The sequence below is a fragment of the Athene noctua genome, chromosome 1 (genome assembly GCF_965140245.1).
Source record: "Athene noctua chromosome 1, bAthNoc1.hap1.1, whole genome shotgun sequence".
In the NCBI taxonomy this organism is placed as follows: Eukaryota; Metazoa; Chordata; class Aves; order Strigiformes; family Strigidae; genus Athene; species Athene noctua.
The window spans coordinates 253,413,909-253,425,036 of NC_134037.1; the positions used below are offsets into that span (position 1 = coordinate 253,413,909).

The window sequence follows — 11,128 nt, forward strand, 5'->3', positions numbered from 1 at the left end:
CCCATCATGTAACATTTTCATCTACATTTTGTCCTACTAGATCTGTCTTCTACCCCTCTGGATCTTTGAATGAAGTTTTCTGGCAGATTTTTATGCCTGTCACCATTTATTTTTTTTTCAAGAGATGGTAAAAATCAGTCAGTCCAGACATTCTCTACAGATATAAAAGAACAAATTCAAATCTTGCTTTGGACATGTTTAATTTAGTTGACCCCCACATGAAGGATGCAAGGCCAGATATTTCCTCCCAGGAGTGCCTGGCTGCAGAGTGGGCTGACTCTGCATACACCTTCAACCCATTTTTGTTCCTGCCTAGGAAATAGGCTGCAAAACGTTTGTCCGTAGAAAAAAAGCTTAGTGTGCGTGTCTGTGTGTAAATAGGGTTTTTAAGTTTTTGAAATACCCTGTTTTGAGCAAGAAAGACAGCCCAGAGAAGCCAGTTCTCCATTACCACTGTCAGCTGCAATTTCTACAACTTTGTAGCAGGTGCAATTAATTTCTAATTACCACCCAGAAAATGTGCATTAAAAATGCAGTGTCCCTTTTTGTACATAAATTATGTGGTCAAAGTTAAGCCTCCTCACTCAGTCAAATTGTATTTGAGTATAAATATAAATAAATAATTCTCCTAAGGTAGGATAATCGTCTAGTGCTTGGGCTCATTCAACATTTTAAATTTTCACTGTTTTTAAACAATCCTTCTAGAGGCTTCCCACCAGATCACTGAAGACCACTTACCAAAAAACCTTATTTTTCCTTGTACTGAGAGGTGTCACAGAAAACATGGGGTTCCTGCACTTTTCCCTCCTTCTTGCTGCAGCCACCACCTGGTGCCCATGTGTTCCTACCATGCCCTGCCCATGGAACATGCTTAACCTGTGCCACTGTCATTTCCACGCACAGCTACTCCTGGATGTCTGCAGGAGATGGCACACTGCAGAAAGCTTTCCTAAATATCAGAGCTTTCAAACTCCTGCTCAGTTCATATGTGATACAGAAATCTCTGATTTCCACATGGAAAGGTGCTATCTGCTCCACAGATGAACGTGAGTATCCAGGAGAGTCAAACAAGTGCCCTAAATAGGGCAGTTTTTACATAGAATTTGTTATGAAGAATCATACCCAGACAGGCGAAAGAGATTCACAGGGCAACTAAAAAGATATTCGTATGGCAACTCTATATTAATGTTACCAACTTAATTCCTTAATGCATATACGAGTTTTCCTCAGAATTATGCATGTTTAAAGGGAGCTTCACAAAATAGTTTAAAAAATTCTGTATCTTTTCTGTAGTTTTATTGCAGACTGTAACAACACCTTCCTCTCCTGCCCATTTCCAGCAGTGAAATGATAATACACGATTTGAATATCAGCGTGCAGCTCCTTCAGTTGGTCAGTGGTAAATCTTCTTTTACTGTTTCCTACATTTATTTTGATGATTATTGTGGGTTTAGTTCTGTCAACTTTTAACAGACAGACTCTTAGCCCTATCTTCTGTGTCAGCCTTGTGCCTAGAACCTAGAGAAATACAGATTATTTTCATACCATTGCATATCAGACAAAATATAACATTTCCCCTCCTTTAAGCCAAGCTGGTATTACCCCTCACATTAGTGCTCCATTGCTCTTATCAACACTAATTCCTATCCTCTTATTCTCTGCTCCTCAGAAAAATAAGATTGGATATCTTCCGAAGAAAGGGAAAGACAGAAGAATCGCCAGTAGTCTTCCAAAAACAGAGACTTTGCATCCAGGTCTCAAGACTTTTGGGTTTATGACTGTTTCGTACTGCATCTTTGCTTGCAAAGTACAGCAAACTAATACTTGGCAGGTTTTTTTACAAGACAGCACTATTTTTTTTTCTGATTTTTTTCCAATTTTTTTTCTATTTTTTCTGATTTTGGACTCGATCAAAGAATATATCATCAAGCCATTATTTCTCTCTATGATCTAAATTTAGCAACAAAAAATGTCTCTAAATATACCAGGCTTAGTATCTTTGAGCGTGTTTTTTATGCTAACTTTAGCTACTGGAATTTGGGCTTCTTGGAAAAGCAAAAAGGACCAGCAGAACAGAAATCCAACTGAAATGGCCATAGTTGGAGGCAGGAATATAAATGTTTTCATTGGATTGTTTACTGCAACAGGTAAGTTTTCTTAAAGGATTTTTAAAAATTCTTCTTAAAACACGTGCATTACATAGATTTGGGGGACTTTTCTTTCAAAGCAAGTGAACTCCTTTAATGTCAGGGCAGATTTCACCTAAGTGTGGCTTTAAAGGAGTATGGTTTCATGAATCATTTTGGGATGGATTCTTCCAAACCTCTTCACACTGAGTAGAACCTAATGTTTATGTAGATTCTTTTAAATTAAAGAGATTAATTTAAGAGTTTAGTTAAGAGTTAAAGAGTTTAATTTAACAATGACTGAAGAATATGACACTTTTCATTAAGGAGAACTGTGGTCTTAATCTTGAACCAGTTTCTGTTATCCAGCATAACAGAAGAATTTTACTCCTAGAACAATCCAGTTCTGTGCAGAATAAATTGCTGCTCATGGTGAGCATTGGGCTCTCTCCTAAAGACAGAATGTTCTCCCCACTGACCAGTGTCCTCCACTTCCCTTTTCTCTCCTTGCTGCCTGGCATCATCTGAAATTTGCTTCCCTGACCCATTTTTTGTGAAGGCTCCCCCAAGTCGTATTTGCCTAGCTAAGACACTTAGGCAAAGCTCCATGTTGTAGGTTTGCATTCTGACTGCAATGTCTGATTGCATTTTGTTCTCTAATGTCTATTTTCTTAGACTATGTAAGTGATGCTCATGAAGGATGGTCTATCAGTCATGGCAGAATAACAAAGTCAATTTTATTTGCTCTAGCAAAAGTCTTCCACTGGAAAAAAAAAAAAAAAAAAAAAAAAGTATATTCAAGTTGCTTGAATTTATGCTTGAATTAGTATATTCAAGTTGCCTTTCCAAAGCATCCAAGAGCTTTTCCATGCACACATAGATTTTCAGTCTTGAACCTGGGAAATTATTTAGGGTGATACTCTAATACTGTTACCTGGACACAGCAGCACATCTCAGAAGGGGAGAAAACTTTGTAAAGAAAATAGAAGTGTGATTAAATATTCGCACAAACAAAAAGGTTTACAAGCTCTTAGAATGTTCTCTGAGACTAGATGAGAATATGTATCACAATTCTTACCTTTCCATCTTCCATGTTTACAGCCACCTGGGTTGGAGGAGCATATATCAATGGCACAGCTGAAATCGTCTACCTGCCTTCAAAAGGACTATTGTGGGTCCAGGCACCTGTGGGATTTGCCTTGTCCCTTGTTATTGGTAAATAATTCACGTAATCAGGACACGTAAACTTTTTAAAAAAAATTATATTAATATATTAAGATTCCTGGCAGAGTATAGAGTATATTTTAAAGGTGATTTTCTTTCTTCAGTCTTCCATAGATCCGGAATAAGCATTTAGAATGCTATCCTCTAAACTGAAACATAAGGAACTGGGGTAGCTTGGAGCTAGTGTACAGTTTTGCCTGCTTGGAGCAATTTGTAGGACAATAATCTTATCTGAGAACTTCAGAAGCATGTGGCTATTGTGTACTGCTTTTTTGTCAAGGTCTCTTATTCACAAACTATTGAGAGTATTGGTATAATTTTTTGTTTGTTTGTTTGAAATTTGTGTGATGAAATAATACTATTTTGATTTTTTCACTAAAATGCATTCTCCTGAGTAGTCTTATCTCAGGATGAATTTGTAGTGCATCCAGCTTATCCCACTTTACAGTTCGTCACTATTTTCTTGAAACAAAGCTAAGTTTCTAGTGTCCTATACCTAAACTGCCATTTCTAACTCCAAGAATTATTGGACTCATGCTGAGGTTCACCAGTCTTGCCAAGACCATAGTTTCTTCCAGTCCACATTGAGTTATACCATAAGTGTCTGGGGACATGCGATGATTAAAGCACGGACACCTGTGCAGACCTTACACAGGAATTTCTGAAAGAACAATAACCTTTATTCTTAAGTCAGAGAAAAGAGTCCAGCTGACGTGAATATGAATCAGGCTTGGAAATATACTGCCAGCATTTCTTATGTGAGTAATTCTTACTAATGAAATTGAGGAGTGCAGGTCTGATCCTGCAATCTTTACTCAGGTCAGTAGTGCCCAGACAAGCCGTCCTGTTGGCTTCGGGGTTAGGCACAATACGTATTCTTTGGTTTTAATGAGATGGTTGTATGTCTGAAGTCTAATATTTAGATGAAGGCGGGTGGGACCCAGCTCAATGTACAGATTAAAACAATATAGTTCTGGGAAGACACAATGAAGCCACCAAAATGAAAATGTAACCAGAAAAGGAACATATATCAACATGTTGCATCACATGGTCAAGGACAAAAGTTTGCCTCTTTTTTAGCCAAATATGAGTCCTCAATGCCTCGCTCTGCCTACTGACATTTTCCACAACAAAGATTTCAGAAAATTTTGTATCTCAGGTTGGTAGGTCATTGGAGATGGAGAGAAGACTATATGTGGGTGTCCTCTGAGCTGATTCCTTGCTAGACACACAGGTATCTTATGCCATTTGGGGTGCCCTAGGGACTCCTAACTAGCCTCCAGTAGCCACTCCAGAGAGATGCATGTCTGCCTAAATTGAAGGGTCATATCTGTCAGCTGTAAGGAGATGTCTTTTTTAACCTGGGACATCTTACATGGGTGAAACCCCACATTTAGGCAAGTGAATTGAGGCCTCAATGTCTGGTTGGCTGCATCATTCTCTAGGGTCCATTATGTATGAATTCCATACTTACTATAATGGTCTGATACCCAAATGGCATAGTATTCTTACTTTTTTTTCCTGGAATATAATACATGCAAAATTCTACCAAAATGTCATCACTTCTGATAGGTGGTTTCTTCTTTGTAAATCCAATGAGATCCAAGAATTATGTGACAGTGATGGATCCCCTTCAAGAAACTTATGGGAACATGATGGGAAGCTTACTCTTCATTCCACCACTGCTAGGAGAGGTGTTCTGGTTTGCAGCTATCTTGGCATCCCTGGGTAAATACTTTGCTGTTATATTTGTTAGAGGTCACGTGGCACAACTGTCAGAGTATAATACACATTTGGGAATTGTGATGGACTAAGCTGTATAAATTTGTGTTTTGTTTATCCTTTTGTGAGAGGAACACAATCATTTCTCATTTCTGGAAAATACATTTTTAGGTTTAAAACAAATGACAGTAGTATATATTCATGATATTATAACAGAGAGGTCTGGCAGTATGAGTTAGTGCCTTCCTCTTGCCTGTGGGGGAGTGGATGTAAAAAGCAAAGTGCCTCAGCAGAGGCCATGCAGCAAGGTAGTGCAAGAGCACATGGGCTCTCCTGAGTCCTCACTCTGTCCGCTGTCTGTAGACCATGCACTTCTCATACAATGTGTTGTGCTGGCATCAAGGGAAAAACATATCCTTATTTATTCTGTTTTCTGCATGTATGAAATCTGTCTTAAATTACTTAACTTCTGTCCTTGTCTGCAGGAGCAACTATGAGGGTAATCTTGGATATTGGAGGCTCAATGGCTATCATCATCTCAGCATGCACTGTCATACTCTATACTCTACTGGGAGGCCTCTACTCTGTTGCATACACAGATGTCATCCAGCTGGTTTTCATTACCCTCAGCCTGGCAAGTCCTGTGCATTTCTTTGTTACCTGTTTCCTAACTAAGGAAAAAAAATCCTGCTCTTGTTTTCAGTATGCCGCAGACCAAAAATAACTCCACCAATACTGGTCTTCGCCCTACAGTTCCTCTTCAGGAGAACAGGTCTGCTGAAATGTCTTACAGTCTTTATGCATTTCAGACAGTGCTCACACAAGCTATTGGCCTTGCTGGGTAAATGAAGCTGCTCACATGAAAGGTCTGCAGAACCTGTTCAGAACAATCTTAGCTGCAAAGGAAAGAGATCTGTCTACTGAAAGCACAAATTGACCTGAATTACAGACTCATGTTCCTGATGATGCCATGAACCAGAAACATGTAGATTTAGAGTAGGAAGGGAAGAAAGGAAGACTCTTAGTCTGGGTTTAATCTTATGTAACTTTATGTTCTACATCTACCTTAATTTCAATATCTGAATAGATTCTCCAAGAGCAAGGACTTTGGGAAAATGGTTAACTATGTCTGTTTCTATCCTAGTGGGTCTGTATCCCCTTTGCCCTGGTGAACTCTGTAACAGAAAGTATTTATTACACTGCAACTCATCAATTTTACCAAGACCCTTGGATGGGGAAGATAGAAAAACAGTATCTTGGAAGGTGGCTGGATGACTTCTTCTACCTGGTATGGAGTATTTCTTGGACAGGTGGTTGGGAGAAGGGATTGCATGGGGACTTTCTGTCTGGAAAACTTGTGGGTTCTTCCAGCCAGGAGCCCTGTATTGCACAGTTAGCAGGAGCAGGGTGATGTGTAAAACCATCTCTCAGCCACTCCACAGCACACTGAATGGACTGGGGAGATCCAGGACTCCGCTGTGGGAAGGAAAGAAGCAGTAGAGACATTCCATCCTTTAACCCATGTGAAGGAATGTACCTCTTAAGACCATCCAGGCAACTAGTTCCACTCCTGGCACCTAAATGAGGCATTTCCTACCTTTCGAGAGGTTGGTCTTACAGCCTCAATAGTGTGTTTTTAACATAACTATGTAAAATTCCCCTATTTGAAAAAAAGTAGTAAAATCACACAACTACAGGTCATCAGCAAGCATGGTGCCACTGGCTCCACTGTACAACTCAACTTTTGAGCTACCACTATAGCCAAGACTACAGAAGGTTGTTATGCTCTTGCTAGACAGGTAATAGGAACACACAAAAGTCTGAGCTTGTTTGGTGACAACAGAATCTCGATATTGTCTGATGAAATTTGTCAGCTAAGAAAGTGAAAATGGTGATTTTATTTTTAATTTTAGGTTATAGTCTAAAATTTTTTACACAAGTTGCATTCCCGAAAAACTTGTCTCCTCTTTTCCTTCCTCTGTGCCTGTTTCATTATGCCAAGCAACCTATTTTTCAGTTTTCTCAGTCTGCCAAACCATTAACCTGTTTTGATCAAAATTTCACATCCATCACAATGAAAACAAAGGAAAAGTGCACCTTCAACCATCAGAAATATCATCCTCAATAGTTAAAGCTAGGCAACATTTATGCATTTGAAATGGGTTTTGTAACAATAAAGATTATCATCCATCTGAACGGATGGATGATACCCTACAGCAGCCAGCAGCCTGCTGGGTACCACTGGTAACATCTGAATGTTTCAGGTGTTTGGGAGCATTCCATGGCAAACTTACTTCCAAAGAGTGCTTTCCACCGCCTCTCCAGGACAGGCAAGGCTCATCTCCTACCTCTCTGGACTTGGGTGCTTTTCCATGGCCATCCCCTCAGTGCTCATTGGTGCAGTTGCAGCATCAACAGGTAAAAATAGTTGTTTGTCTCTGAATAATGAACATGCTTTTGTCAAAGGTGATTAAAACAAGATCCAAATAAGTCCTGATTTAGACTTCAAATTATCTAATCCTGCGTACCTAAAAGTGTAGCCCTGGCTGCCAAGCTAGGTGGTCTGTACCAGAAATGTAGACACCTCTGAGGATCAGTGCACAACTACCCAGGGACATTTAAATGGCCCCAAGACCTGTTTAAAGCTATTTCGTTAACATTAAATGTCTTTTCATGGATCTTGTGTCAAGAAAAGATCAAGGCAGACCCTGTAAACCCCTGTATAATTCTATTTTCCAAGAAATATGCATGCCTTCTACATGTAAGACCCAGTGATGTTACTACAGATTGTTAATAAGGTTCTGAAGAAAACATGACTGAAGGAATCAAGAAGTTCAGTCCTGTAAACTCACAGCCCCTGCCTAGAGGATCAGTCCTGTGTTGGCTGTGAGCAAGGATTAAAGAGCAGACAGATCACCAAACATTTAAAGAAATCAGTTGAACTCATTAATTCATCTGTCACTAGGGTCATCAGAGCAAAACTCCCTTCTCACCAGCAGGGTCTAGAAGGTTGACTGTCCCAGTTCTGGAAACACAAAGCACAGCTATTTCTATAGATGCTACTGGGGAAAAGGAAAATCTTTGATCTAGTGAGAGCTCCAGCATGCTAAGGAAAATCACAAGAGATCATAAGAGAATCCAAAAAATTAATGCATGTCCTAAAATACAGAGTGGGTCTCAGTCCTTAGCCCTGCTGTGACTGGTCCCAGTGGAAAGGCAGCTTCAAAGACAGGACAAATGTCAGTGAAAGATTTTTTGTGACTTTTTCTTGTTCTGTTTTAAAGACTGGAACCAGACAAGCTATGGTCTTCCAAGTCCACTCGAGAGAGGGGAATCGGCAATGATACTGCCACTTGTTTTACATTATCTCTGCCCAGCATACATCTCCATTGCTGGCTTGGGAGCCGTCGCTGCTGCTGCAATGTCTTCTGCAGATTCAGCTCTTCTCTCTGCCAGCTCCATGTTCGCTCACAATATATACAGGAAAATCCTGAGGAAAAAGGTACTTGGTTACAGCATTCAGTAGTTTTGGTATCAAGAAAGATGCTTTCGGTTCAAGACCATTTCAAACACATTCTCTGTGGTCTGCAAATAGAGGCATCTGTCCTTCAGCTGCTGAACTGTGTTCTGGAGCTTCAGACGCAGGTCAGGGGTGTTCATATCCTTGGTAGGGATACAAACACCTACACTGGTGAGCTTTGCTCTTTATAAAATGACTAGTGTAAAATCTGGACTAGAATATTAATGGAAGCAGCATAAAACCGTGACCCTTAAAATTACAGAGGGCAGTTCCCTCTTCAGGAGTGCCTACCTTGGGTGGCTGCTGGTGACAAGCACTGCTGAAAGCAGCAAGGGCTCGGTGAGAACCAGCCTAGGGCAGAGCAGTGCTGGTCACCCCCACAAGTAAACACCATGTCTGTAACGTTACAATCTCTGTTTTACAGGCTACAGAGACAGAGGTCTTATGGGCCATGAGGACCTCCATACTGGTGTTTGGGGCCGGGGCAGCCAGTCTGGCTTTTTACTCCAGCTCTGTCTATGACCTCTGGTTCCTCAGCGGGGAGCTGGTGTATGCCCTGCTCTTCCCCCAGCTCTGCTGCGCCCTCTTCGCTCCCAGCACCAACACCTATGGCTCGGCTGCGGGCTTCTTGGTTGGGTTCCTCATGAGGCTGCTGGCAGGGGAGCCTGCCCTGAGCATTCCCCCCATCATCTGCTACCCAGCCTGCTCCCTGGTGAATGGGTCCTACAGTCAGCTCTTCCCCTTTAAAACATTCACCATGCTTCTCACCTTGGGGACGATCATTGCTGTGTCGCACCTGGCTGTGGTTTTGTTTCAGAGAAACCTCCTTCCCTGCAGGTGGGATGTCTGCAATATCATGGGGGGGACCAGCACCCACATCCCCCTGCAGCAGATGGAAACAGAGATGGGTTCACCAACAGTTGCACTAGAAGAGAATCATGATTAGACGTGGGGCCTCATTTGAAAAGTCATAGTACATTCAACAATTAGAGTATGGTACAAACAGCATCGCTCTTCCCTTTGCTTTCTCCAGTAATTAATTATTTAAAGTCCTGGCAGAATAATAAAGGCTCACTTTGTTCATCCAAGGAGAATGTGTGAGCTTGAAGTCTGCAGTGATTAAAGGTGTATGGTGATGGAGCACGATCTTGTGGTGGTGACCACAGGGCACCTTGGGCCCCAGCAGTGTATTCTTCAGGGTGCCCCTGGTACCCCACCCGAAAGCAAGGCTACAAATCACGCTCCAAAATTTATGGCATTCTTAAGTCACACAATTTTCTCACCACAAACAAGACAAATTAATGTTTAATAGATCAGGTATTCTTGATTTAAAAAAAAAAAAAAAAAAAGGTGCGCAAACCTCTTCCCTTTACAACAGCTAGAGTTTTAGCATAATCATCCCTGGGGGAGCGCATCAAACTATAAAAACACAGATTACTGAATGCAGTGTAACCATCACAGCAGTCCAGCAGTAATATCCATTCTGCATCATTCTTTGTTATCCTTTACAAAGCTTTCCTTGATACTGCAAAAACTTGTGCATATGCTTCTCCCTAGCCATAGTCTCAGGCCACACAGCCAGTCTGCTGCCACATGGCTGAGGAGAGGACATCCCCTCTTGTATGACCTGGTGTGTGTGCACAGTGTGAGAAACTCTGCTGGTGCTATCATGCACAGCCACAGCAAGCTCAGAGAGGAGCCACGTGTCACTCTGAACTGTACCAAGGCAAATGCAGTAGCTCAGGAAGAGGACTGGCAGCCCTACATTCTAGATATGGCTTTGATGACTCTGCTCCCCATGGGGAGTATCTATCTCCTTTAAAATACCCACCCTCCGCAAGGTGGAGATTCTGCTCCTCATCAGAGGAGCTTTCCCCTCGTGTTAGTAAACACCTGGGTATGCTTAACTTCCCATGCACAGCAGTCAGGTTGATATGCTTTGTTAAACCAAGACCAGAAATTCTTTCTTGTATCTCTAGAGACTGTCATGAAATATTAATTATAATATGTGTCTAGAAAAGGGAAAAAACCTGTTTTGAGAATTAAAAGCATTGCCATTAACTATGGCCCTAGGCTGTCACCCACTGAAGTCTTTCACACCCCAGTGATTTGAGTGGGAGCATGTGAGGTCATGCTTAGCTAAGGGAGACATCAAAGCTATCATTACCGTAGTGCCAGAAGAACTGGGCTCTTGTTAAATCACAGTTGCTGCATACTGATTCAAGCCTACTCCCCTGCAAGATTTAGGGGTGACCTAGTTTGGGGACCTGTACAGCGCTCTGTGTGGTTCAGACCAAAGCTGACATATTGCACTTGCTCAAGGACACAGACCTGCTGCATGGCCCAGATGAAACTACAACGTCCTCAAGCCAAGGTCAGCATCCCACTCACTGACATCTCACCCAGCAGCTCTGAAAGGCAAATGTCTGCGTTTGGAGGTATCTTTTCTCTACACCGCTGTACCTAGCTTCTGCTGTTCCCCTGCAGAGTCCCAAAGTTTGATACTAAATCCTTTCTGTGCTCACACACTTGGCCT

General features: G+C 41.6%; 1 protein-coding gene across 1 annotated transcript; it reads left to right on the forward strand.

Annotated features, from left to right (window-relative positions):
• Positions 1–1,969: 1,969 nt before the first annotated feature.
• LOC141958668 (high affinity choline transporter 1-like) lies at positions 1,970–9,538 on the forward strand. Its single transcript, XM_074901532.1, has 8 exons — positions 1,970–2,147; positions 3,228–3,341; positions 4,923–5,078; positions 5,558–5,706; positions 6,217–6,360; positions 7,337–7,490; positions 8,357–8,574; positions 9,017–9,538. The coding sequence occupies exons 1-8, from the start codon at positions 1,970–1,972 to the stop codon at positions 9,536–9,538; spliced, it is 1,635 nt and encodes a 544-aa protein (XP_074757633.1).
• The last annotated feature ends 1,590 nt before the right edge of the window (positions 9,539–11,128 follow it).

Bases quoted from the DNA above. Each gene is read 5' to 3' on its own strand.
- LOC141958668 (XM_074901532.1), top strand. From the start codon at position 1,970: ATGTCTCTAAATATACCAGGCTTAGTATCTTTGAGCGTGTTTTTTATG. The intron at 2,148-3,227 runs GTAAGTTTTCTT...CCATGTTTACAG, and splicing joins TGGATTGTTTACTGCAACAG to CCACCTGGGTTGGAGGAGCA. The intron at 7,491-8,356 runs GTAAAAATAGTT...TCTGTTTTAAAG, and splicing joins TGCAGTTGCAGCATCAACAG to ACTGGAACCAGACAAGCTAT.